This window comes from Tenrec ecaudatus, chromosome 1, assembly GCF_050624435.1.
Source record: "Tenrec ecaudatus isolate mTenEca1 chromosome 1, mTenEca1.hap1, whole genome shotgun sequence".
Lineage (NCBI taxonomy): Eukaryota > Metazoa > Chordata > Mammalia > Afrosoricida > Tenrecidae > Tenrec > Tenrec ecaudatus.
Genome location: NC_134530.1, coordinates 80,029,683 through 80,057,516, shown reverse-complemented (window position 1 = coordinate 80,057,516; position 27,834 = coordinate 80,029,683). Strand labels below are relative to the sequence as shown.

The 27,834-nt window shown below is 54.5% G+C and overlaps 1 protein-coding gene across 1 annotated transcript in view; it reads right to left on the bottom strand.

The window, feature by feature from the left end:
• MROH7 (maestro heat like repeat family member 7) overlaps positions 1–27,834 on the bottom strand; it is a 55,208-nt gene that overhangs the window by 15,775 nt on the left and 11,599 nt on the right. The window contains exons 2-15 of the mRNA XM_075533291.1: positions 26,831–26,904; positions 24,800–24,883; positions 23,920–23,999; positions 23,561–23,690; positions 21,780–21,875; positions 21,228–21,332; positions 20,888–21,023; positions 16,630–16,742; positions 16,207–16,383; positions 15,694–15,848; positions 13,182–13,320; positions 11,072–11,262; positions 2,114–2,251; positions 292–406 (exon numbers count right to left, since the gene is read on the bottom strand). Of these exons, the coding sequence (XP_075389406.1) occupies positions 292–406; positions 2,114–2,251; positions 11,072–11,262; positions 13,182–13,320; positions 15,694–15,848; positions 16,207–16,383; positions 16,630–16,742; positions 20,888–21,023; positions 21,228–21,332; positions 21,780–21,875; positions 23,561–23,690; positions 23,920–23,999; positions 24,800–24,883; positions 26,831–26,904 (1,733 nt within the window). The remainder of the gene's footprint in view (positions 1–291; positions 407–2,113; positions 2,252–11,071; positions 11,263–13,181; positions 13,321–15,693; positions 15,849–16,206; positions 16,384–16,629; positions 16,743–20,887; positions 21,024–21,227; positions 21,333–21,779; positions 21,876–23,560; positions 23,691–23,919; positions 24,000–24,799; positions 24,884–26,830; positions 26,905–27,834) is intronic.

The following is a 27,834-nucleotide window of genomic DNA, read 5'->3' as shown; positions in this document are numbered from 1 at the left end:
GGCCGCGGCCCTTTCATACAGTTCATCATGTTGTGATGACCCCCCCAGCTATAACATTATTTCCGTTGCTACTTCATCACTGTCATTTTGCTACTGTGATGAATCGGTGACCCCTGTGAAAGGGTCGGTCAACCCCCCAAAGGGGTCGTGACCTACAGGTTGAGAATGGCTGCCTTAGCGAAATCGTGGGAAGCCTTTGCCAATGAAACTCACTGTTAACGCTGTGTCAGGCCTGTGCTCAGGGGCGGAGGGGAGGGGCCCCTCCCGCCTTGTGCCCCCCCCTGTAGGTACCTCCACAAAGAAGGCGGTGGCTGTGATCTTGTGCTTCTCGTCGCCTCGCTCCAGGAGCGGGATGAGCAGGTAGAGGATGCGGCACAGCTCCTGGCAGGAGTAGTGCACCATGGCCCTGGAGGGGGAGGAGCAGGAAGGGAGAGGGTGTGTGTGTGTGTGAGGCTGTGCTTTCAGGCTCTCTGGGCTCCCCGGGGCCTGCTCGGTGCCCCGGGCAAGCCGAGCTGAGTGCATGCCTTCCTTCCCTGAGGGAGTCCGACGCCATCTCACTGGCCACCTAGCTGAACTGCTTTCTTTCACAGATGGGGAAACTGAGGCCCGGGGTGGGGAGTGACTTGGCTGAGGGTGCAGAGCAAATGAGGGGAGAGGCAGGCGAAGGGGCCCGGCTGCCCGTGGGCCTTGTGGGAGGAAGAGATGGGTGGAGGGCGGGTGGGGGCGGTGGGGCCTTGGTGGCGCGTGGGGCCCTGATGGCCACTGGGTTGCAGCCAGGGGCTGCCATTCGTGCCCCGCACTGCTCTTCAAAGCAGGTGCCTAACTCAGCCCCGTTCACAGATGTGGAGGCAGAGGCTCGGAGCACGAGCCACCAAAGGTCACAGTGCTGAGCACAGACTAGCGATCAGGCAGGCTCCTCACTCCCAGACTAAGCCCGCAGCATCCGCCTGGCCTGGGAATGCATGGCTCACCCCAGCCTTCCTGAATTAAAAATGTGGGGGTGGGGTCCAGCCCTCGTGTCTCAGCTGGCCCTGCAGGTGTACTGATGCCCGCTAGAGTTGAGGACTGTGCCCCTGCTCCCTGGAAAGCCTAGTGGTCACACCCAGTCTGCAATAAGGACAGCCTCACAAACCGGGGCCCGAACTCGCGGAGTGCCTCTCGGCAAGTCCCTTGATTTCTCTGGGGTTCAGTTCCCTCATGCATAACACTGAGATCATATAACAGTGCTACTTCATGAGCCCTGTGTGTGTGTGTGTGTGTGTGTGTGTTCCACGCATGGACTCTGTGCAGGAAGCGTGTCCCAAGACCTTTTGAGAGCGCACCCTCCTGGACACCCAAGGGGCAGGTCTCGGGGGCAGGCTGGATCCTTCAGGGGCCACCGTAGGAACCAAGGTGCCCAGGAGCATCTCTGTGTGGTCAGGGAAAGCGTCCAGGTCTGGGGTCAGCTCTGCCACTTGCAGGCTGCGTGACCTTAACTCAGGACAGCTTGTCTCTGAACCGTGTCCAGTTCCTCCGAAAATTGTGCACGAATAACCCCCTCCCCGCCCATCCTCATGAGGATGAGAAGAAAAGCTAACACGTGGGCAGCTGTTTCCCTACGCCAGGATTGCCCCAAGTACTTTGTGTATCATGGATCGAGCCTCTAGGACTATTTCCATTTTCCTGAGGAGTAGACCGAGACACAGAGGGGGGCCGTCATTTGGTCCAGCTGATGCACAGGTAGCCCTCCCCACAGCCCGCACCCTTAACTACCATGACTGCAGTCTTGTGCGGAGGTGACATTAACAACGTGGCGAGGAAGTATGCCCGCAAATGTCCAGGGGATCTGCAGTCAACAGGACACCCAGAGGCAGAGTTTATATCCACCCAACTGCCCTTCGGTTGTTCTCAGTGTTGCCCCGGGCAACAACATAGCCACACAGTGTGGGGCCTCCTTCACATCTGTTGAATCCCCATCTGTCCTCCGTGGTAGACCACCTTCCCCTCGTGGTAGGGAAGAGGTGACAGGCTAAGCAGAAGGGACTTCCGCGGAGGAAGATGCCAGCCCAGGTGGCGTGAAGAGCCTGGGGTCTGTCCCCCATTCCCAGCCCGCCTGAGGCGGTCCCCGTCTTACCTCGCCAGCAGGGACACTCCGCGGTGGTGGTTCTCCGCCTGCCCCAAGAATTCCCAGCCGCCCTGGTCCTCCAGAAAGCTGGCCTCGTAGAAGCAGCCCATCTTCAGCAGTAGGGTTTTCACCACCTTCACCACCCAGCTGCCAAGACAAGGGGCCAGAGGCTCATGCTCGCCCAACCCCCTCCCCCTCCCCAGGGGTGCTCTCATGGTCAGCTCCCATCTGGCCCCCATGCTGGGGGTCGAGTGTGGTGGGCAGGGTGCCCACAAAGTGCTGCTCTGGAAATGCTAGCTTGCTTGAGAGCAGGACAGTCGACGGGAGCAAAAGCCAGCAGCACCCTTTAGAGATTGCTTTCATGTTTCCTAAGGTACTTTGACCAGAGGAGGGAGTCTGGGGCGGGCCTCCCCACTCTCACCCCCTGCTGTGCCCCTCCAGCCCCTGCAGGACCCCCTGCTGCTGGGCAGAAGCCTCGAGGGACAGTGCTTTGCCGCTGCTGGCTCGCTCCTTGTCCCCATGTGAAAGTCTAAGCTTCTCCTGAGGTCTGGACTTGGGACCCATCCCATCCTGCGGTCGCTCCTTGAGACGTGTGCTGTCAGTAAAGGACTGTGTTAGTTTCCTGGGGCTGCCGTAGCAAAGAACCCCAAACCGGGTGGTTTCAAGCCGCAGAAACGTCTGGAAGCTCCATGCTACTTCCGAAGACTAGAAGAGACTCCTTCTTTGCCTCCTCCTGCATCGGGTAGCACTGAGCCCTTCACGATCTTTGTTTGCAGCTACGTCTCCCCAATCTCTGCCTCCATCATTCCATGGCTGTATCCCTGCTTTATCTTGCCTATTCAAATTTCCCGCTCCTTTTTTCCTCAAATGTTGGTGATGACCCTCATCTTGTATGAACTCATTTTAATTTGAATACATCTGTAAAGACTCTACTTCCAAATAGGCCACATTCACAGGCTCCAGGTAGACATGAATTTTAGAGGGTCCCTTCTCAGCCAAAAGAGCCCTTGTATTGCTGTGGGCTGCATGTTGAGCTGCTGAGCCTAAGATGATCTGTTCAAGCCTCCCAGCTCCGTGAACCCTAAGATGGCCTGGTCAAATACCCTCACTCTGCTAAACCCAAGATTGCCTGTTCAAATCCACCAGCTCTGCTAACCTCAAGACGGCCTGGTCAAGCCCACCTGCTCTGTGGGAGAAAGACAAGGCTGTCTGCTTCTGTGAAGCGGTCCTGTCTCAGAAACCCAATGGGCAGTTCTACTCTGTCCTACGGGGTACCGGAGTCAGAATCAGTTCCATGGCAGTGAGTTTTCTACTTAACCGACTGCGACCCCCACCAGCAACACTGACAGGGTTCCCGGGTGAAGAGATGGAATGAACGAGAGGGGGGAGGGGAGGGAGGAAAGGAAACCCATTGGCCATAATGGCGACGACACGGAGGTCAGCTGCAAGTGCTGCCCACTCCTCCCGGGGGCTGACGTCCTCCAGCTCTTTCGTCTCCCCCCAAACCCCAAGTATTTAGTCTGAATGACTAAACAGAGATGCTACCTTTTCTTTTAGAGAATTAGGATCATTCCTTTCAATGTCAAGAAGCAGAACTGCTGGCTGGGACAGGGTGCCCAGGCTGCGCCCTCTCCCACGGAGCCCCTCCTGCAGGACAGGTCCCGTTAGCACCTCCCTGGCCGACAGGTCTCAGCCGCTAACACAGAAACTCCCTGTCCTTGTGTGTCTCGTGAGGGACGAGGATGTACTTAGGCAAACGTTTCTAAACACAGAGCCGTTTGTCCTCAACCACGTCCCAATTTCCAACAGGAATGAGCCTACATATGTCCACGTGCCCCTACCCACTGTCAAAGGATAGCCCTCTCCTAGCTGCTCTGCACAATGCAGAACGAAGCCCGTGGGGAGAGGGGTGATGGCAGAACAGCCATTCTGGCTTCCTCCCGACACCCCCTCTGCAAGGGAGACCCTCCAGGAAGCTCAGCCTCTCTCGGCACCCTGAGCAAGGGCCACCTCCACACACGCCTTCCCCTTGCTTCCACTGGGAGTGAAGCCAGGGAGGCAACGGGGCTGCGGCAGCGCACAAACACCCAAAGGCTGTGTCTGGTGTCTCCCTCCCAGTTCATCCCAAAGTCCGAGGTGACCGGGCATGCATCCAGAGGGCTAATCCTGTATTCCGCCACAGCGAGCCTGCCTCTGCTCACTGAACAACATCCCCGCCTTGGGCACCTGTCAGCTTCTCTGAGCATCCCCACGTCATCACTCAACCCTGCAACACCTACAACCCACTCCAGGTCCAAGCTCACTGCGTTGTTTTCCTTGGGCGGCTGCAGCCAAGCACCCCAAAACAGGGCCTCCTAACAACAGATTCTCTACAGTTCTGGGAGCCAAAAGTCCAAAGTCAATGTCACTGGGCAGTGGTGACACTGGGTTGGTGTGAACCAGTGTGGTAACTCGTGGGTTCCAAGACTCCCACAGACCTCCGCCCACGCCTGGGCATACCGAATCCTTGGGATTCTGTTTATGGTCAAGTTTACTGACGGGCTGATATTTGATATAGTTATAAGTTGCCTAAATGTGATGTTTCTTAGATTATATGAATAGGAACAACACAATTATTTTGTAGAATCTCTCTACCTTGAATTGTAACATTCCTAACTGGGTGGTTGTGATTGTGAGTTGCCGTCGAGCTGGTTCCGACCCAGAGTGACCTTACGCATATTGACAAAGCTCTGACCGGCCCTGTACCATCCCCACCATTGATCTCAAGCCTGCGCAGCCACGGGGTCAGTCCATCTCCTGGAGGGCCGCCCGTCCCTCCCTTGACCAAACATGACGCCCTTCTCCAGAGACTGGCCTCTCCTGACGACGTGTCCAAAGTCTGTAAGAGGAAGACTTGCTACCCTTGGCTCTGAGCAGCCCTCGGGCCTGACTTCTTCCAGTGCAGGTCAGCTTGTCGTTTTAGCAGTCCGTACTGGTGCTTTAAAAATGGGACCGTTACTCTCTCTCCTCTCATTCCTTGAATTACTACTTCATCCTCAAGAGTTACTGATCTAGGTAAAAAAATATTACATCTCACAATATTTTAGCTAAAATAGCAGGAAATGTGATGAAACCAGCAATACAAACATTGGCGGCAAAGACGACAACAGCAGCGCATGCGGGTAGCTGTGTGAGCAGACGAAACCACGTGACTGGCAGCGCCGTCGTCACTGTGAAACTGGGTAGTGATGGCAGCCCGCGGGCCACAGAAGGCTCCAAAGGTACATTTGAGTGGAGGTTAGTCATAGAAGCCCATTGCGGCGGGGGAGTCTAGTGCCATTGCTAGATTTCCCAATCACGTATGCAGGCGTTTATTCTGAAGTGTCTACACCTGCCCCTGCTGTCAGTGGATCGTTGCAAACAGGCTCTCTGATCTCATTGGGATGCCTTCCCAAAGAAAAAAAGGTCCAGTCAGAACAGGAGCTTCGGAGGGGATCTCCTGGGCCAGTAAAACTCAAGGCAAAGAGGTCAGCTCAGGCAGTGATGGTGACTGCTACTGAGCCCACTCAAAGTCTCGCTTGCTGTTTAGTGTGAATTCGGTGAAGGTCTATGGAGCAGATCAACAGTTCACACAGTTTGTCTCAACTCATCCATTGCAATTCCCGGAGGGCACCCACTTCCTCCCTGCGTACTCTCTCCTCCTTTCCTATTCCTCTGGCTTCGCTGTCCTTGGGTCATGCTGTGCTTTTGATCCTCAGTGGTTGATTATTCTCACACACGACCTGAAGGGTGACTACAGGCCATAGTGTCGGGGGTTCCCCCAGTCTCTGACTGACTGGGAAGCCTGGTCTCATTTATGATTTGGGGTTTTGTTTCCACATTTGATGAGCAGACCAGCAACTGCTCATCTGCAAGATCAGGCTGACACTGGAGCAAAGCCAAGCACGTCGTGAGAGCAAACACAGTCTTGAGCACAAACCACCCTAACCGAGAGACCCTCTCGTCTCGAGAACAGAGCTGCAGCGTCGCAACTGACGCCTGAAGACAAGGAGCTATGGGTTGACATCACGGACGGCATATTGAAGAAACCCGAAAGGTCACTAAAATATAAGAATGGGAATAAAGACCAAAACGGAGGTGAGAAGAGACTCTAAAACTAAAGCAAAGGGAAGAAACAATGAAACAAAAGAGCTGAACGGACATGTGCAGAGGACAGCCTGAGAGGACAAAGACAGGATGATAGTGAAATGTGGCAAGACCTGGAGTTGGAAAACCGAACGGGAAGAACACACTCGGCATCTTTCAAGCTGAAAGAACAAGAAAACATTCGACCTCGAGTTACAATACCGAAAGATCCTATGGGCAATATATTGAACGACACCAGAAGAATAAAACAAGATGGAAGGAAGATAGAGAGCCACAATATGGAAGAATTGGTTGGCGTTCAGCGTTTTAGGAGGTAGCATATGATCAAGTGGACATTGAATTAGGAAAACCGTAGAAGCATCGATGCATTTGAATCGTGGGGCTGGAGGATAATATTGAAAGTCCCGTGGACTGCCAGAAGGACAAACCGATCCGTATAGGAAGAAGAAAGACCAGAGTGCTCCTTGCGGCAAGTATGTCAAGACTTTGTCGTACATAGTTTAGATTCCAGTCCCTGGAGAAGGACATCAGGTTTGGTAAAGTGGAGGGCGGCGACAAAGAGGAAGGCCTTCAATGAGAGGGATGGACACGCTGGCTGCACCAATGGGCTCAGGCGTAGGAGCGATTGTGCGGATGGCGCAGGACTGCGCAGCGTTCGTTCTGTTGTAAGAGGGTAGCTATGGGTCTCAGCCCACTCGATGGCACCCGACAACAATGGAAGCGACATAAAATGGCAACAATGTCTCCAAGGTGAAGCAGAGACGTAGATAAGCCATAAATGCATGAATGGATGCTTAGCTTGCACTTAATCCTAGTCACAATCTAACAACAATCGGTTCTTTTGACATGCTGCTCGATTTTATGAAGAGATCAATGGAGATATGGATGCTAGAGCAAAGTGTGGTGAAGAAGCTAGATGGTGCCCGGCTACCAGGAAAAAAAATAGCATCTGGGGTCTTAACAGGTTTGCTTCCAAACAAGCAGTCAACTAAGTTCACATGGAAGAAGCACACCAGCCTGCGTGATCCATGGATCGTAAATAATACAATCCAAATCTAAAGGAGGGAATGGTATCAGAGTCTGAATTGTGAACACCTGGCTTGCAGGTGGCTATGGATGACAGGGGAAGCCCTAAATCCATTTAGAGTCCACACGTGGATCAAGCCTCCAGTGAGGACCCTCGAATCCCAGTGGGAGGACGTGAACAGCCCTGTTCTCAGACAGAGAGCATCATGGTTAGGTCAAAATGCAAGTCTTTGAACTCCCTTTTGACCAGTTTTTTCAGTTAAAAAAAAAGTGCAGGGGACATAGAAGTGGATTAAGTTCCTGGTGAATCCCCTCCGACCACGGACCGCGGTGTGAGGAGCCTTGCTATCGTGCAGAGTGCAGTAGAAAGTGGGTTGTTGCAGATGGAGTTAGGTTAGAATTTAGCACCCTATCATTTCACCTCCCTTACGGTCCATTTAAATTTGTTCTAGTTTTTCATATTTTCTGCTTTCTTTTCTATTGGGGTTTCTATCTGTTTTACTTTGCTATTCTTGTTAGTTTCTTTTTTAAGGTTTTTCTGTATAGGAAATTCAGGATAGGTAAATCTATAGAGACAGCAAGTGGGTTAATGATTCATTGGGGGCATGGCAGCGGAGGTGGGGAGCTAATAACGACAAATACAAGAATGAAGAGACTAGTTTAAAACTGATTGTGGTGATAATTTACAATTCCTCTTGATATGATTAAACTACTGAATTGTGAATTATGTCAATAAAGCTATTGATAAAAAAGTTTTAATTAAATAGAACTGGAAGGCCAATAACAGTTCATTTCCTTAATAGTCTTGCAAATTAGTAAAAAAAAAAAAACAATTCCCCAACAGTCCTACACAAAAATGGGCCAAAGACCAAAAACACGGTATTTACAGAGAAGGAAACACGAACAGCAGTGAATCCTATTTAAAGAGGTTCAACCTCACGTGTAATAAGAGACATGTAAGCGTAAACAGATGCGTGCTGGTGCTTGCTCTTTCCCAGCGCAGATTGGCCAAGATAACAATGTTTCAAAATAAACTGCGCTGGCCGCAGCGTGGGGGACAAGCACACCCACACAGGGCTGGTGGCGCCGTGAGGGGCACTTCGGGTGGCAGCTCACTGTACCACGCACCTCTCAAGGACGTCAAGAACTTTTGTAGCACACAGTCTCTTCGTTCTTCCTGCTTCTAACTTTTTGTTGTGAATCAGAGAAGGTTTGTAGAGTGGGCCATCAGTTGCCCATTCAGCAGTTCACACACATTTTGTCTCAACGTCCCCATTGCAATCCCCTCAGGGCCCATCCCTGCATTTCCTGTTCCTTACCCTGTGGACTGGGTCTTTGGGTGAACGCAGCCTTTTTGGTCTCAGATGGTGTTCTTGTGACGGCCAGATATTTAAGTGCGGAAATCCCATGATATCCCATGAGGCGCCATTCATCCTGCGGGCACTATGGCTCCCGTTTGTGAACACATGTGAACAGTTCCCTACAACGGGGCTTGTCAGTGCAAAGGCCTAGGTACTACCCAAATCACGAGAATCCTGGTGGAACGAATTACAGCACATAGGCATTCTGTCCCCAGAAAATAGGCTGTGAACGTGACCTTCGTGCTGTTACGAGGTGCCATGGAGTTGGTCCTGACTCATAATGAGGGAAACACTACCTAGATGGAACCATCCCCCCAACACGGTATATGCTAAAAGCCACATGGCATAGCCATGGGCGGCGCATGCCACCATCCGTGTAAAACAGAGACTAAATGCACGTGCTTATCTAGGTGCACACCACCTATTATCTGTACACTGAATTCTCTCTCTCAGAGAGATGTGGAAATCCTAACCCCTCGTAGCTGTCAATGGGATGATGTTAGAAAGAGGGTCTTTGAAGATGCTGTCAGTGAGCACAAGGGGAGAATCCTCGCCTTCTCTGTCCAAGTCCCAGGTGAGATTCCCAACCAACACTCTGATTGTACAACCGCACCCCCACCCCCCGTCTGTCAGGGGCTTGCACGTGACTGTGATGCTCAACAGGATTCAGTGGAGCTTCCAGACTCAGATGGACTAGGAACAAAGGCCTGGAGGTCTACCCCCAAAAATCAGCCCACCAAAACCTTACAGACCGCAGTACACGCTCATTCCATTGTGTGTGTGGGGGGGGGGCGGGAGGGCGTTGCCAGGAGCTGGAGGCTCAAGTCACAGCCCTAACGAGGACCTGCAGAGGCGCTGGATCCTTATCCGATCTGAACGGTGTCCTCACGAGCGAGAAGGGACACAGAGAGAAGAGGGTCACGTGAGGACAGAATCCTGCCGTAGCTGCAATTGCGGTACACCTGGGGCTAGCCGCTTAGAGAGGCGGGAAGGAAGCTTCCCTTAGAACCTTCGGGACGAATAGAGCCCTGGATGCAGAGCCTTAACCTCCAGAAATGAGAGACAATAAATCTCTGTTCTTAGAAGCCTCCAGGCTGAGGCATTTTGCTCCGGCAGCCCGAGGATAGTAGACAGCACTCTGAGAACGCTGTGAAGGAACATGGCAGCCTTTGGAGGGGTCGCTGGGTTAAGGTGGAAAGGGAGGCCTGCTTCTCTGTCTTTTAAATGTTTTCTCCATGTGCGGGTATAACCCATTACAGGGGCTATACCCTTTCGCCATACTGAGTCAAGCATGCTGAGCAAACGATGCAAGCAGCTGGGCTACATGGAGACAAACTGGGCGTCAGGACTGGAAGGAGGCTCATTAACCACCTGGCTTGCCCAAAGCTCAGAAGACGTGAAACACGGATGGAGACCGAAGCCTCCAGCCGGCAGTAGGAATTACACCGCAAGGGAAAGGAGGCAAAATCCTCAAAATGGGACCCCGAAGCAACATCATGGTAAATGAGGACAATATTGACTGACATTGTCACGATTTCACTCCACTTGGTTCCAAGGTCAACGCCAAAGGAAGCCCCATTTGAGAAACCAAATGGTGTGTGGCTCTGGACGGGCAGGCTGCAAAGGGCTCTGGTTACAGTGTCCAAAAGCAGAGCATGAAGGTGCTCCTGTCCTGGACCACAGGGTTTCCCATCACCTCGTAGGTGGGTGAAAGTCAGCCAATAAATCAGGAAGAGGAGAAAGATTGAGCCTCAGAATGACGGCGTTGCTGAGGAATATCAAACATGCCGTGGATTTTCTGAAGAACAATCACATCTGTCATCTGTCTTGTAAGAAGCCAGAAAGAGGGCCCTTTGGAAGGGAGGATGGTGAGATTTCATTTCAGGTGATTTTTCTGACATGTTTTTGGGGTGTCCCTGGAAAAGGACATCGTGCGTGGTAGAGGGTCAGCAAAATAGAAGAGCCTTGAGAAGTGGACTGAGCCCGTGGCCACCACCTGGGCTTCAACGTCACAACGAGGAGGGCGGCACCGGCCTGGGCAGCGAGTGCTTTGCTCTGTGGTACATCGGAGTAGAAGCCAACCTGCTGGCACCTCACAGCAATATAGCCAATTGACCATTTAAAGTACAGCGGTGGGTCCTTGGAGACAAGCCTAATATCTCTAGGGAGGGAAGAAAGAAAAAGTATGGGGTGAGCCCCTAGGGAGAGGGAGGGACTCTGCTTCTTTCCTGGGTCCAGTACTGAGTTCAGCATCTGGCACATGCACCGCAGGTGCTCAGAAACAATGATTTGACAAATCATTGTGCTAATAAGATAATGTTTCTACTTTTCTCTTCTGTCTCAAAGCTAATGTGTATTGAGTGCGCACTCGCTGGCCATTTGGAAGGGTCCTTCCTGGGCGGCCATCCGTCCCCATTGTTGGAGACAGCAGGGGCAGCCAGGGGGCAGAGCATACCGGACGGGCACAAAGGCGGGGGGCTGTACATCCTTCTTGGTGTCTTTGCAGGGGCCCACGCGGCCAGGTAGGCTGAGGCCAATGTGGTAATGGACTTGAATGAGCAGGGCCAGCAGCAGCTGGGGGTAGATGCGCCTCACTCGGCCCACGCAGCTGTTGACGGACAGGAGCTCACACAGGCCGCTGGCTGCCTGCGGGCAGAGAGCAGGTTGGTGGGATATCTTCGACCATCTACCCAGCGTTCCTGACTGGGCCCAGGACCACCCCTCCCGGAGATTATCTTCCCTCTCCTCTGGCCCAGCCTGAGAGCTCCCCCATAAACCAAGGTCCCTCTGGGTGGGTCCTTCCCCAAACAATAACAACAACCACCCTAAGCTCAGTCCAGGAGTCGCTGGGTGGCATCAGTGATTAAAACACACGGCTGCCAATGGAAAGTCTGAAGGTCTGAGGACCCATAGGGGCAGCTTGGAAGAAAGGTCTGGCAATCTAATGTCGTTAAACCAGCCTTTGGAAAGGCGATGGGACACACAGCAGGCCACTGTGCATTGGAATCAACGTGATAGCAACTGGGGGACCGGTCACTCTGGTCCAGAGGTTTGACCCCTACCAGGCAGAATAATGGCAGCGAGGTCCCTCCCTTACTCCCGAGGGGCAAACTCTTGATCCCATTTTGCAGGTGCGGTGGTGGCTCAGCGGGCAGAGAGGGGCCTTGCCTTCAGGTTTTCAGACCCGAGTTGTAGAGTGCCCTTCCTCTATCTCACTCATGACGGAGACACGCAGGGCACATGGGGCACCATGCTGGCCTCTTCACTCTGGGCTTCCCCATAAGGCCAGCACCAAGGGAAACCGGCCCCAGCCCTGAGCAGGAGCCAGGGAGCGAATCCTGTCCTGGCTGCCATCGCGGCATGCCCACCCCTTCCTTCCCCTTCCAGAGCAGGACTCCCCTCACCAGCTCGCCAAAGCCCACCAACCTGAAGTCCCATGTTGGCTTTGCTGGCTTTCGACCCACAGTGCCCCCTAGGACCCACTCCAGCTGCCAGCCTCGCCCTGGCCCTGGCCTGAGTCCACACCCTGCTCCCCCACAACCCGCCAAGGACCTCGTGGGGAAGGGGTGGAGGGCAGACTGACTGGGCTATGGGCCCTAATGACATCCTGGCTCCACCCTGCTCAGACTCCTCTGTGGAGAAGGGTAGCTTCACGTCTACCCACCGCCACCCTGCCTCCATAGGGAACGGCTCCCTGGGGGTTCTAGGCTGGGGCACTGTATGGCATCAGAGGGCGCCATCCCTGTCCCACCGAGCAGCTGGGAGGTCCAAACTGCTGACCTTGCGGTTAGCAGTCCAGCCCTGCCCTGCCCCCAGGGCTCAGACTGCCCTGTGTACCTCAATGCCATGGGCTGTCCCTTGGGCCCGCACTTCCTCATGGAATATTCCCTGGGAATAAGCGATGTGACTGGGGGGCTGGTGGAGAGCAGTGAGTGCCAGTGGGCTGTACCGTGTGCATTGCCCAAGCCCGGCACACACACCACGGGAGCCCAAAAAGGCACAGACTGCAGCTGCTCGGTGGAGCAGACTCAGCCAGACGGAAACAGGTCGGGATTGGAGGGGAGTGGATGCTGTCACCCAGCTGGCTGGGGCCAGGGTGGTGGTGGAGGCAGAGAAAACCATCCTTCTAGTCCACCTGCATCGGGCCCCGGCTACCTTCCTGGCTCTCCCCACCTCTCCCACCGGACTGTCAGCCAGCCTCCCACAGTCAGAGCTGCCTCCGGCCTCTCTGACCCCAGACAGACACACTTCAGTGACTGAGTCATTTCATGTTTCCCAAATGAAGGGGCCTTCTCACGTGGGGCTGATGTGAACTGCCCTTATGGATGCCCCAAACTCAGCCTCTGGGAGGAGAGTCAGGCTCAGGGCTGTGACTCCCAGGTGGTTCTGTTTCCACAGGCCATGGCTGGGTGCAATGGTGCCATGACTGCCCAGTAGGTGGACAGAGGCTGGCATAAGGCCAGAGCTAGCCACCCCAAGCCGAAGCAGGGTGTGCTGAGCCTGGTAGCGGGACGGGAGGAGAGGGGAAGGGGTGGTATGGGCAGAGGTGGGGGGTGGGTCCTCACCGCTAAGGGCACGATGGAGGCCCGGCCCTTCTTGGTGACAGGCTTCTCCTTCAGGCTGGTCAGGAGCAGATCCAGGAGGTCTCGGACGTCACAGCTGGGCTTGCGCAGGATCAGCTGCCGCCACATCTCTGCTCCGTTGCTGAGAGACACGGGAGTGGCGGTCAGTGGCGGCCAGGGCAGGGGGCCCACCCTGCCCCACGGGTTAGGGGAGGGCTACGAGAAGCTGCCATCTCTAATGACAGCCATGGTGGGCCAGCCAAGAATGGTCCGAGTAGCACTTCCCGGAAGCGGGGTGCTGCCAGTGTTTCCCAGGTGCTTACAGATGAGGGGGCTTCTGAATGTGTGTGGGAAATGGATTTCCAAGACAGGGGACGCGGAGTCATTTGGAAAGGGACCCCAAGAGCGTCGTCGATGGCACTGAATTCTACACGGCAAAGCTGTGGGGCCAGAGCCTGTGTGCCGTGGATCATTTTGCTATGATTCGAAAGACAGCGATCCCACGGCTAACAGCCAGGACAAGGAAGAGGAAGATGCTCTGGGTGACTGGTCGTGGATTTCACCGCTCGTCTCGATGGGGTGGAACTACTGGGTTGTGTGCCACCTGGACAGAGTGCCCGGGAAGCTGTTCCCATCAAGCGATGGCGGACATCTTCCACAGCCCCTCGGAAGGAAGCCCACCGCACAGTGGATCCCCTGAGCAAGTGCCCCTTGCGTGTTTGCTGAATGGGTGGCACTGGGCCAGCCCTCTGCAGGTGCAGACGTCTATATCAGGTCACTGGTGCTCACCACCCTCGGAGCGAGGGTTGTTACTGCTATCTGACAGACGTGGGACCGAGGCTCCGAGAGCGGAAGTCCCCTGTCAATGGCCAACTTGCTGATGAGCCACAGAGTCAAGCTCTGACCAGGAATGATGGCCCAGCCTCGGAGGACACAGTTGGTTAAGCGTTAACCAAAAGGTTGCCTCTTGGGACCCACCCAGCAGGCCCTGGAAGAAAGGCCTGGCCAATGGCTTCTGACAGCTCACAGCCTCGGGGCGCAGTTCTGCTCAGATTGACCTTTCTCAGTGCCCTGCAGCCCAGCTAGCCCTCTGGGGCCTGGAGGCCACCCTTGTTCTGCATCAGTGGGCCTGTGTGCTAAAGGGTTAACAGAAACCTTTCCCCCTTCAGGCCTGAGACTTTGAACCTGCCAGGCACAGCCCTGCTCCGTTTCCTCGGAAACCTGATAAAGAGTGTGTTAACTGTGTTGCTAGGCAACGCTGCATATGGTAAAAATGGCCAGGCTGGTCACTGACGTCTGGGCTGGAAGGAATTATAAATACACCATAAGAACCGGGGGCAACACCACCCTGTCGAGCTCCCTGGGTGCAGTGACTTGTGCAACTGCCTGGTGCCAGTGGGGACCCTGGCGGGGAGGCCTGGGCAGTGAATCTGAGAGAAACTGGTTCCTGGGTGCCTGGGGCAGCCCCTGCTCCCACCCCACCCCACGAGCAAGGGCTGTGAGGCCAGAGAGGCCAACTGTCAGACACAGGCAGCAAGGGTTCCATCCCCCTGGTGGGGCAGGTGCCAGCCTGGCCCGCACCGCCTGGTAACTTAGGCTTGAGATATGATAGCTCTCCTAGCTGGAAGCATAGCCTGTTCGCTCAGCTCTGCACAATTCTTTCTCTTCAAACGACTGGGTTTGCTCATCCAAAAGCACCCAGAGGCGCTCAGGAAGAAAGGGCCCGGTGATCGGCTTCATTGGACATGACCACCAAGAAAGCCCTATGGAGCTGCTTTACCCGGAACACGACAGCAGTTAACAACAGCAACTCACAATGCCCCTCCTGTCCATTCACAGAGCTCCTGGACGTGGTTCCTGAGCTAGGAGGCTGAGATAAGCAGCCTGGTCTCTGGTTCCGAGCTCAACCCTCTGACTCAGGCCCACCTCTGCGCATCAGAATGTGAGCAAGACGTGTCTGTCCTCTTGCATCCACCCGACACTCAGCCCTCACCCCCCACCCCCAACTCCGGATAGTTCTGCCTTTTGACTTTGGGGGGATGACTCAGGAAAACCCCACACCCCAAACCAAAGCCACTGCCTTAAGATTCCAGCTCTTGGGGACCTGTGGGAGAGAGGAGAACCTTCCCTGGTGGCTTTTTAAGAATGTACATTGTTATGGGACAGGAAGCCTCATCTTTCTCCCGCAGAGCTGCCGGTGGTTTCAAACTGCTGACCTCATGGTCAGCAACCATGTGTACCCACGCCACCACCCGGGTTCCGCCTGCTTTTCCTAGTGCCATTAAAGAACTCTAGGCTTGTAGACCTGCTCGCTCCAAGGTCTGGTTTAGGTCCTTGCTCACTGCCCCAGAGCCTCAGTTTCCCCACCTGTGGAATGGGGTCGTTGTGAGAATGGAGAATGTACTATGGGCCCAGCATGAGGCAGACCTCAGCGGTAGTGCTCCTGAGGAGGACCTGTCCAAGAGGGCAGGGGAGCAGCAGGGGCTCTCCTGCCACCCCCACCCCCCATTGGTACCTGTCCAGTGGAAGGGGGCACATCAGCAGAGCCACCACCACCTCGGTCATGAAGGAGCTGGCCAGGAGGGAGACTGGCAGCAGGGCCACCTCACGGGCACGCGGCTCCTGGATGTGGCTCAGCTGCACGTAGATACCCTGCATGATTTCCGGGATCTAGTGCACAGAAAGTGGGAGGGGCAGAGGAGCCAGGGGAGACATGAGGGCCACAGGTGAGAAGGGGAGAGGATGTAGGAGACAGGGGAGGAGGCAAGAGGGAGGAGCACGGGGGAGGTGGGGGAAGCCCGTGGACCACTGCCTCCTGCCCTGGGCCGAGACCGCTGGACTCACGCCTGCTCCAGTGGCTTTCTCTTTGGGGAGGGGAGCAGTTCTGGGGGCCCCCAGAACTCAGATACTACCCCCACACACACACACTGTTCTCACACAAGAAGGCTGGTTAGAGTGACAGGCAGGCCCAGGAGGGTCTCCAGTGCCCAGTGACAGCCTCACCCCCTGCCCCCCAAGGGAGCCTTACCACTTCCAGCGCCCGGTGCCTGTACCACTCCAGCACGGAGCTGAGCGTGACCTCGGAGGCCAGCTGCATCCTCTCTCCGGAGCCCTTCCCAAGGACGTCTGAGACGTTTGTCAGCCCTTCCAGGGCTGCCAGTAGCAAGTCCTTCACCTGCTGGGGCCCCAGGAAGTCCCCAAATTCCTGAGACGAAGGTGCAGAGACACTGACTCAGCTGGAGCAACACCCAGACCCAGACCCAGACACATCGACCCCAGGGGCTCTGTCCATTGAGGGGGGGGCCCTACAGAAAATGAGGTTATGTGGTCCCCACGGGGCGGGAGCTGGTGGCACCCCTCAGGGGTTTTTGGTGCAGAGGAAAGGAGAGGAGACACAGGGGGCACCCAGGTGATGGGAAGGGGAGGCAGGCGCTGGGCAGGGGGCACTCACTGCAATCACACGCAGGATGTTCTGGCACGGGCTGGTGGCGTTGTAGGGCCCCAGGAAGCGCTTGTTGCTCTCGTAGAGTTCCTTCTTGTTGGTCTCCTCCTTGTTCCTGGCTCCTTCAGGAAGAAGCAGAACTCAAGATCAAACCAGGCTGACACACCCCGGAGAGACAGCTGGGTCCCCGGACCGTGGCCCTGACCCTTCCCATCTCGCTGGAACTGCAGGCAGCTCCCCATGACAACAGTCAGTCATTCAAGGTCAAAAGGGCATGGCTTCCCCAAGGACAGAGTTCAGTGGGGTAGAAAAGATGAAGGAAACACGTTTCAGGGTCTGGATTGTACCTGCATCCCCTTAGTTTATACAAGACCCAGGGACCAGAATGCCCTTGAGACAGCGTGAGCTTACGGAACAAGTGTGGGGATTGTTGGTAAAGGGAAACATTTTGAGGTCTAGGATCTGGCAGACTCCCTACAGTTGGGGGGTAGGAGGGGGTAGTTAGACAAACTGCCTCATTCCCTGAGACACTAACACTGAGTTTGAGCTACGCTTGCGAGATAAAATACAACATGTCCAGTTACATTTGAATTCAGATAAGCAATGGTTGAATTTTAGTATAAGCAGGTCCCAACTATGCTGCTGTTATTGTTAGGTGCTGTGTTAGTCTGAGAAACAAATCCAGGGAGACTCATATGTGTAGGAAAGAGCTTTATATCCAAGAGTAATTATATATTGAGAAAACATCCCGGCCCAGTCCAGATCAAGTCCATAAGTTTGGTATTAGCCCTTAAGTCCGATGTGAGCCCATATGTCTGATAGTAGTCCATAAATTCTTCTACAGACTCGCGCAACGCATGCTATGATGCTGAAAGCTGGAAGGTTACAGGCCAGTGGGTGGAAGGTCGTGTGGAAGCATCTCAGCGCTGGCACCACTCTCCATGGGGCTCCTCCAGCTCCTGGGCTTCGGCTGCCATCAGCATGGCTCCATGTGACTGGTCAACAGAATGTGAAGCAGAAAGAGTGTGTCTCTCGCCTCCAGGGAGGAAGACGGGAATTCCCAGAATCCTCAGGAGAAGGCCATTGGAAGCATCATTGCTATGACCTGATTGACAGGCTAGACTCCGCCCCTTCCCTCAAGTTGACAGGCGATTATGTAACTGCCACAGATGCCGTTGAGTTGGTTCCAACTCGTCGCGACCGTGGGCCCTGCGCTGTCCTCATAATTATCCCTAGACTTGAGCCCATTGTTGAGCCACTGTGTCAGTCCATCTTGTGGAAGGCATTCCTCTTTTTTGCTTCCCCTCTACTTTACCAAACATGACGTCTTCTCTAGGGCAGTGGTTCTCAACCTTCCTAATGCCGTGACCCTTTAATCCAGTTCCTCATGTTGTGGTGACCCCCAACCATAAAATTGTTTCCGTTGCTACTTCATTACTGTCATTTTGCTACTGTTATGAATCGGGCAACCCCTATGAAAGGGTCATTCGACCCCCAAAGGGGTCGTGACCCACAGGTTGAGAACCACTGCTCTAGGGGCTGGTCTCTCCTGACAACATGTCCAAAGCATGTGAGTCAAATCTTGCCATCCTTGCCTCTCCAAGACAGATCTGTTTGGCCATGGTACTCCCAATATTCTTCTCCAGCACCACAATTCAAATGCACCGATTATTCTTTGACGGTCTTTATTGGATGTTCAACTTTCACATGCATATGAGATGAGTGAAAATATCATGGCTTGGGTCAGGCCCATGTTAGTCCTCAAAATAACACCCTTGCTTTTCAGTACTCCAAAGGGGTCTTGTGCAGCAGATTTACCCAATGCAGTGCATCTTTGATCTCTTCACTGCTGCTTCCATGAGCAGTGATTGTGGATCCAAGCAAGACAAAATCCTTGACAATTTCAACCTTGTCTTCATCTATCATATCATATCATTCCCTATTGGTCTAGTTGTGAGGACTGAGTTGTAATCCATGCTGAAGGCTACAATCTTTGACCTTCATCAGCAAGGGCTTCAAGTCCTCCTCACTTTCAGCAAGCAAGGTTGTGTCATCTGGATATCGCAGGTCGTTAAAAAGCCTTCCTCCAATCATGATGCCATATTCTTCCTTTAACTCAGCTTCTCTGATGATTTGCTCAGCATGCAGATTGAATAAGTATGGTGAGAGGTTACAACTCTGTCACACAACTTTCTTGATTTTAAACCATGCAGTATCCCCATGTTCTGTTTCCAGAACTGCCTTTGATCCATGTTCAAGTTGTTCATGTGCACAATCAAGTGTTCTGGAATTCCCATTTGTGTTAGTTACCTAATCTGTTGTCACTTTGAAAGGATTACGAGTAAAGGGGTGGAGTCTGGCCTGTCAATCAGGTCATATCCAATGAGGCCTCTGTGTGGGCATGACCTCCTGAGGATTCTGGGAATTCCTATATTCCTCTCTGGAGGCAAGAGACTCTCTCTTTCTGTCTCTATCTCTCTTTCAGTTGACTCCCTGGAGACATTGCATCTGACAAGACACATGGAACTATGTTAATGCTTCTGGAGAAGCCACATGGAGACCCAGGCCAGCACTGAGATGCTTATAATGCTACTGGATCCAAAGACTTCCCACCCACTGGCCTGTGATCTTCCTGTATTCGGTTTCATTGCATGTGTTTCATGAGTCTGAAGAGGAGTTTATACATTGGCATCAGACCAGACATATGGGCTACTATCAGAACTGTGGACTTGATCTGGACTGGGCTGGGATGTTTTCTCAATATTCAATTGCTCTTGTACATAAACCCTTTTTTCTTATACACTTATACATGCTTATGAATTTGTCTCTCTAGTCTACCCAGACTAACACACCATTCTTCTCAAAGTTATCCACAGTTTGGAATAATTCAGGAAGTTGAATGCCTTGGCCTGGTCAATAAAACACAAGTACACATCTTTCTGGTATTCTCTTCTTTGAGGCAAGATCCACCTGAGATCAGAAGCAATATATCCCTTGTTCCACACCCTCTTCTGAGTCCAGCCTGAACCTCTAGTCGCTCCTTGTCAATGCACTGCTGCAACTGTTGCTGGACGATCTTCAGCAAGCTCTTATTTGCATGCGATATCAATGATGTTGTGCTGTGATGTGAGCATCCTCTTGGGTCACCTTTCTTTGGAATGGGTACAACTATGGAGCTCTTCCAATCAGTTTTCCAAGACGAGTAAGTGCTTCCAGCACTTCATCAGCTTGTTGAAGCATTTCAATTGGTTTTCCATCAATTCCTGGAACCTTGTTTGGGACTAATGCTTTCAAGTAGTGACCAGCTTGTCAGAAAGAATAATGTCTGTGGTCTGAAAGGCTTGTTTTCAAACAAGCAGCCATCTAAATGAAACTAAGTCCATAGGGAAAAAACACCAGCATCCATGATCCAAGGGATTGTAAATGACATAATTCAAATCTAAAAGAGGGAATAGAGCTTAATTTGTGAGATTCTGGGGTACAGAAGGCTATGGATGACAGTGGAAACCCAAAATACATTTGCAAGACCTACACAGGAAATAAGCCTCAGATCATTTCCCCCTGGCCATAATTGAAGAATGGAAATAACCTGGCTGTCAGACAGAGCATATTGGAAAGACAATAGTAGATTAAAATGATAAATCTGACTCCAATGACTATAAAACCGTGTCACTTGATCTCCCTCCTGATACACTTTGGGCTTGATCTGGTCTTTAATACTTCCTGTGTTGTGTTTTGTTTTTCTCTTATTTGGGTCTACCTCTGCTGTATTCTGTCATTGTTGATAGCCGTCTTGATTCTGTTATAGGCTTTTCAGTATATGAAACCCAGGATAGGGGATTCTACAGAGACAACTAGAATATGGGTTCTTGAGGGGAATGGTGGGGAAGGTAGGGGGAGGGGTACAGGGGTGGTTGGTATCAAGAGTTCGAGGACGAAGAAAATGTTTGAAACTGATTTGAGTGACAATTGTACAGCACTTTTTGAGATAATTGAACTATGGAATGGTAGGCTGTCTGCGCTAGCTCCTGATAAAATGGTCTGGGGGGAAACAAAAGACCCGATGTTCATTCATTCATTCATTCTGGTACTGGTTCTTTGGTGACTAGACGTCACACTGGCAATCTCAGGCCCCCTGTGACCCTGTCCTCATCCGCTCCACATCCTGTCAGTGCTTCCTTGCCAGCACCCCAGCCCGCCTTTCCCCAGTTCCCATGCGGTCCGTCCATTGTGAAGCTGCGCTTCAGAAGCACTAAGGGAGGCTTACGCTTCTGGAGTTCCAAGAGGGTGTAAAGGATGATGATGCCGTCCAGAGCTGCCCGGCCAATCTCTTCATCAGGATCCCCGACTCGAAGAATGAGCCTTCCCAGCAGAAGCCCCAGCGTCGGGAACCCAGAGGACATCTGTTTGTGTCAGAAGCTTAGGGATTGCATCTTATAGGTTCAATAATGCTATATAGTAAAAGGGGAACCAAGCTGAACGGTCTAGCCCTGAGAGCAGATAAAGGAGGGAGAAGGCCACCTAGCAGCCCGTGGATAGAAGCACAGGCTCCCTCTGAACTAGGAGGAGTCTCCCCAGTAATGTCCACCCTCCCGGGGGCCACTCACAAAGAGAGGCACTGTCAGGAGGGTGTGATTCAAGATGGACACATTGCTGTTCACAGCCCGGGCTCTCTCGTGGGTCTTCCCAGAGTTCATCCAGGGTCCCAGGGGCTGTGGGGGCAACAAGGGCAGGACTCAGCGCTACAGGCTGGATACCAGTCCCTGCTTCCAGGGCAGACAGGCTAGCCTTTGCCAATCAACACGTAGTGCACACGGAGAGCATGAGGTGACCCACCACGGCCCTCTTCTCAGAGCTTAGGGGGCAAGGGCTCAGATGCTGAGAACAGGACTGACAAACAGGAGGGAGGACGTAGGTCAATGGGAAGAGATGAGAGTTGAGGGTCAAGGAGGTAAGAGAATCCCAGAGGAGAGCAAAGTGAAGCAGCAGGATGGGGGTATCTGTAGCAGAATGTGGGGGGCAGAGAGAAGAGGCGCAGGCCTCGGGTAAGGCCCATAAGAGGGATGGGGAGGCAGAACACGGGCACAAGACAGCATCCTAAAGTTGAATCACCTTTTCCTGGTCCACCCCACCACCCCTTCCCCCTCCCTGCACTGTACCTCAAGGATACTCTTTAATCCAGCAGGAGTCGGGTCCTCAATGAAGAGGGCATTGAGCAGGGTCTGCAGGGCATTCAGGGTCTGGCCGTAGAGTATCTGCCAGCAGGGGGACGACAAAATCACTGGGGATGGGGGGCGCTTCCTGCAGCAGACCCCAGCCTCAAGGGAGCCCTGGCAGACGTCACAGGAGTGTATACTGCTTCTTTTAATAACGTGAGACCCAAAGAGATTTTCCAGGTGAGCTCAGGACACCATCCCTCCCCTGAGGTTCTAGGTTCCTCAACCCATAGACCACAAAGGGCACTGTCCAAGAATGCTCTTAGGAAGCTATTAGGCATTATATATATGCACACAGGCTGGTGGCTGGGTTTGCGCCTGTCTTCCTTGCGCCCCCCTCCTCTTGCCTATCCCTCCAGGATCTCATTGCCCAGGCTCTCCACAAAACCAGGAACCAACACGGTTCTCCAAGCCAGTCTCCTCTACCAACTACCTCCTCCTTCCGGTCATGTCTGCCAATCACTGTGCAGCACTCCCCCCTGATGGCCATGTCTGGTATTGCAAGAGGGCTGCTCTCTGGGCGCAGCCAGGGGCCTCCCACTGGGAGTTTCTCAGGCTAGCGCTGCCGGAGCTTAAGGCTCTCAGACTGCTTGTGTGGCCTGTCACCTCCACGCTCGCTCGTGGCATCACTTCTCACCACTCCCACCCTCTCCCTCTGGGCTCCAGCCACACTGCCATCGTGTCACACGGCAGTCACCAGGTTCTCTCTGTCCACGGGTCCCCACAGCGGCTGCTCCCTCTGCCTGGACTGCTAGCTGTGTCCCCACCCCTGCAGGCTCTACAGCATCATCAAACCAAGGCTGTTGATTCCCGCTCACTGCCTCCCTTCAGGACAGGCTGCTGAAAACTGGCCAGAGAGCTTCCAAGACTGTACCCCTCGACATCTTTCTTCTGCAGACCCGCTGGTGGGTTCAACCAGCCAGCCCTGCGCCGTCCACAGCGGCGTGCATCATCACCGCCCACCAGGGATGCTCCTTACAGCACCATACTTATCAGTCCCGGTGACCACTCACCAGGCTTACCACTCTGCTTCTGTTTCTCTGAGTCTTTGGTAATGTCCGTGCCCCGCCTCCTACCCCCTCGATACCCAGTGTGGCAGGAAGTGGGTAGATGCCCAAGGACCCCTGGGGGCACCGTGGGCTCAGCGCTGGGCTGCCTGTGTCACGGTCGGCCATTCAAAACCACCAGTCATGTAGCCTCAGGGCCAGGGGCCCTGGGGACACTGTGAGCTGGAATAGGCCCATGGCAGTGGGCATGTGGGCACCCAGTTAATGTTTGCTGGTGGCCCCTGCCCCACCTGAGCTCTCCTTTAACCTCCTCCAGCCCTCCCCTGACCCAAAAACTCCTCTGATCACTAGCTTCCTTTAGGACAGCCTTGCTGCAGTTCACGATGCTCATACCAGCCTCTTCAGACTGCCCTCTCCAAACCTCAGCCCTAATTCCCCGTCCCGTCTTTCTTTGTTATGGCCCCTCCTGAGTCCTGAATCGCACTTCTGGCCACACCAGCATCTGCCCAGCAGCAGACAGGGCCCTCCAGTGAGGGCCACCTGTTCTGAAGTCACTCGTGGTTCCAATACCCAGGCCGAGAGAGGTGAGGAGAATTGCACGGCCAGGCAGCCAGAGAGCAGTGTCTGCAGTCCCGGGTGGACCCTCTGGAAGGCCCTTCTGCTCCTCCACCCCCTCCTGGGAGGACCGTGAGGGGACAGCCCTGAGGCCTGCCTCACCTGCACGGCCTCGGCCTTGGCCTCGTCTTTCTGCTGCATGACCTGCACGGAGGGCAGGGAGAACACACTTCTGACACAGGCGCTCACCAGCTCCGATCTCTCCCTCACGCCCAGGCCTGGCTTTGTGTGGCTGGAGCAGAGACAGAGCGGGCAGGGGGGAAGCATCCAGTGAGGACATGGCCCTTCGTGCTGGAAAAGCCACGGTGGGAGGCGAGGAGGGAAATGGGGACAGGATGGCCCTGGCTGGGACCGAGCTGAGGAGGAACCAGTGAGGGTGCTGGAGGAGCCAAGGAGAGATCCCAGAAGGGGCAGGAAGAGCCTGAGGTGGGGGTGGGGGTGGGGGAGGGCTCTGTGGGCACCTTAACTGGGTCAGGGTCTCCATGGCTTGCTGGCGGACAGAGCTGGACAGGGAATCCAGCGGCTCCTCTTGGATCTGCCTCTGTAGCGGGAACCGGGCCAGAGGGGTGGGGAAGGTGGGCAGGGCTGTTCCCAACCTCACAGTCCCCGCCCACCTCCCACTGGTGCCAGACCCTGCCAGGTCTCCAGAAACTGGGGAGCTGGAGGGTCTACTCCCCGATCAGACCCACCTGGACCCACGTTTCAAGGACATCCAAATGCCCTACACCCTAACCAGCTGTGCCCCGCATGGAGGGCTGGACCAGAATTGGGTGGACGGTTTGGTGGCAGGAGGACAGGCCTGCCCCCAAAGCATCGTTCCTGGTCGTCCTACTGACAACTCTACATTTCCACTTCTGCTCACTGAATGCTAGTTAAAAGAAGGTATATAGGGCAAGAGCCCCCCCCTTTACGGGAAGCCGAATCTAACTCTGAGCACATCGGTCGTTCTCACTGGCCCAGCTCATGCTAACCAATGACTGAGCAGGGCCTGTGTCTAGTCCAAGGGCAGTGGGAGGTGGGGATATGCAGGGGAAAGAACACATGAAATAAGGACTCCTCGCATGGGCACAAAAGCGTTGTCATTGTTAACCATTGGGCTTGCCTCGCCACAACCAGTGGGGTGGAGTTAGCACCCCCACTTGGAAGATGAGACAGGGCTCAGGGAAAGGAAGTGATCCGTCCAAGCTCTCCCAGGAAGCGGGGCCTGGGGCTTGTGCCCAGATATCCCTCCTGCCTCTCTCCCGTTCTCTGCCAGTGTCAGCCCAGGTGTCCTCAGCGGGCTGCCTCAAGTGCCACCCCTGCCCCCCATTGGTGCCGTAGACCCGGATGTGACTTCCACACCATCATCTTCTTCATCATCATCTTCTTCTCTCCTTCTACTTCCAGCAGCGTCTGATTCTTCTGGAGGACAAGGACATTCTCAACCTCGAGGGGAGCAGAGGACACAGTCATCAATGAGGGCCACTGCACCCACCGCTCAGGGGGCCACCCGCCGGGAACCACCCACACAGTCAACCGCTTTCTCCCCAGCTGCCAGTCACCTACCCTGGCTCAGGAGAAAAAACCACCACAAAGGAAAGTTGGGGTACCTGGGAGGGGGGGGATAATCCCTCCAGGTCAGCATTTGGAGCATGAAGTGTCAGAGGCTGGCACCTCTAGTCAACTAAGGGCGAAGAGGCAGGTGCCGGGGAGACAGCCCGAGACCCTACCATTAACAGCACATCTTAAGGACCTTGTCGTGCATGCTGGTCAGGTTAAGGAATTCTGGACCTGAGAGGGAGCGGATTAGCTGATATCCTATCAGCCTATGGGTTCCCGCTGTCTTACGGCAGAAGTATAAAAAATACCTTCCTGTAGTAAAGGTAACAGAAGCAGCTCATGGGATGGAGAACGTGGAGAGTTAAAGATAAGCACGTTTCCCCCCTATTCCTCCTGTGAAGAAATGCAGTCCAGTTCCTCTCTCTTTAAACCGGAATCATCGAATGCAATGGAAGTGATGCCGCGTCTGTTCCCAGCCTAATCCTTAAGGGAACGGGCAACTGGTAGCTTCCTCAGTTTCCCCCTGGAGCTCCACTGCCACGCTGTAAGGAAGCTCAGGCTAGTCTGCAGAATCACGGGAGACACCTGCGCGATGAAGAGTCGCCTTGGATGCTCTGGTCCCAACAGTGGGTTCCATCTATACCACGTGGAACACACGAACCACCTGGCTGAGCCCGGCCAACCTCAGAGCCACGAGAAATCAGACTTCCCTAGTCCATGCTGCCAAGCAGGCAGCGTGGCCTTTGCCGTCTCTGAGTTTGGAGGCTGTTGGGTAATAACCGAGAGCTTGAGCAGCAGGAGCGGGAGACCAAGTGGTCAGGAAGGACCTGCTAGAGGAGGTGGCATGCGAGCGGAGCGCTGAGCGATACGGAGCAGCCAGCCAGCGTGGAGGAGGAGGAGAAAGCTGTGGCTGAGCTCCCTGTTGTGCCCGTGATGCTGCGCAGAGTGCACGGCACTTAGTGGGCGGCAGGGAGACCTGGCTGAATGACTGGATCAACTCTCCCTGGGCAGGCGACGCGCTCAGAGGGGTGTGCACGCTAAAGCGGCCTCGCTGCAACGGGAGAGGAGAAACAGCAGGTACAGAGGTGCTGAGACAGGAAGGAGATTGGCAACGTGAGAACCAGAAAGAAGGCTGCTGAGGAGGGAGTGAGAGGTGCGACAGGGAGCATGTCAGAGGATGAGGACAGGTGCTCCCCAAATGTGGAGTCTCCTCCTGTCATCTCTCACCTCCCACTGCCCAGACTGGAGCTTACAGTCTGGGGCCATGTCCTCCCTCCCTCTTATTCCCTTGGTGCTGGCTCCCTTGGGTCCTGAGTGGAGACTCTGTTTCAAAATTCTGTCCCCCTTTCAGTTTTGCCCGGGCTCTGGCACAGTCATGGCCGCCGGTCTGTTCAGTCTGCCTCCACGGGCCCTCCTACATTGCACTGCCCACCGGACTGGCCTTCTCGGGCCTCTTGCAGCCTGCCCACACCTAGGTTGGGACTGACTGCCCTGGAAAAGGCCCGTCCCAGCTTCTCTGTCCCTTTCAGAGCCCCTCCACCATTCAGACAGGCAGTCAAAGAACCTTCACGGAGAGCCTGTTCTGGGCAGGCTCCTGTTCTGGATGCGGAGACAGGGCTGTGGACGAGACACATTAAGATCCTGACCATTTTTGGTGGGGGGTGGGTGTGGGTGTGAAAAAGAACACTGATCAGGCAGAGCCTACTCTGTCAGATGTTGGGGAGGTCAATGGAGGGCAGACGGCTGGGCAGAACAGGGAATGCCCAGTGGGGTGGGGGCCTGCCAGAGTCGGGCATCCCAGGAAGGCAGCAGGAATCTGAGTGGAAGGCCTACCAGAGCCCTGCTGTTGCCATCGTCGCTCTTCGCAGGTATCTTCATCAAGCACGAGGGCACCTCATCGAAGACTCCTGCAAGGCACGGTTTCCACGAGAAGAGAAGAGGGTGAGTGAAGAATATGGGGTACAGAGTCCCCGCCCCACCTGCTCCATGCAGGGCCCCTGCGATCCCCACTGGCCCCGCAGCCAAAGAGGGCTTCAGAGATATAAAGGCGCTCACGCCGCCTCTCCTGAGCTCATGGACAGTAGGGCCAGCGGGGTCAATGCTGCTGGCCCGCCCCTCCGGCCCCTCTCGGGGGTCCACCCCTCCATGTTGTGCTCCGGCCACACTGGCCTCCTTGCTGTCCCCAGGAAGCCTCCACCCTCGGGGCCTCTGTCTGTGTGCCGTGAGGTTCCTTTCCACAGCCCCTGCTTGCCTCTCTGAGCCCTCGGGGACCTCTTGTGCATCACCCCCCTTTCTGCTTCCCACGGCGTCACACCTCTAATGAAATAGTTCCTGGTGGCGTGTAGATAGCTGCTGTTTTGCAGCCCCCCGTTGTAAGAACCCCCCCCCCCCCACTTTCCCGCAGGCTGCTGATTCCACGTAGCTGCCAAACCAAACTCATTGACCTCGGCCCAGTCCCACGCACAGAGACCCTACAGGGGCAGGCAGAACTGCCCAGGCGGGTGTCCAAGACGGTAACTATTTATGAGACAAGAAAGTCACATCTCTCTCCGAGGAGCAGCTGGCAGATTCGAATGGCGGGCTTGGAGGCTAGCAGAGCCCATCACATACCGACCACACCACCAGGGCTCCAGGTGAAGCTGAATTCTGTGACAGCCCCCCATTGGCCCCTCTTCAAACAGAAGTGGCCTGGAAGCCACGCGGAGTGTCCTGTGCCCCCACACCCGAGGACTGCTCCAGGGGCTTTTGCTGAGTAGGTCCAACTGAGCCCCATGTGGGGCTGAGGACAACCCTGCGGGAGAAGGCCCCTCTCCTGAGTTCCAGGCCTCTTGGACCCG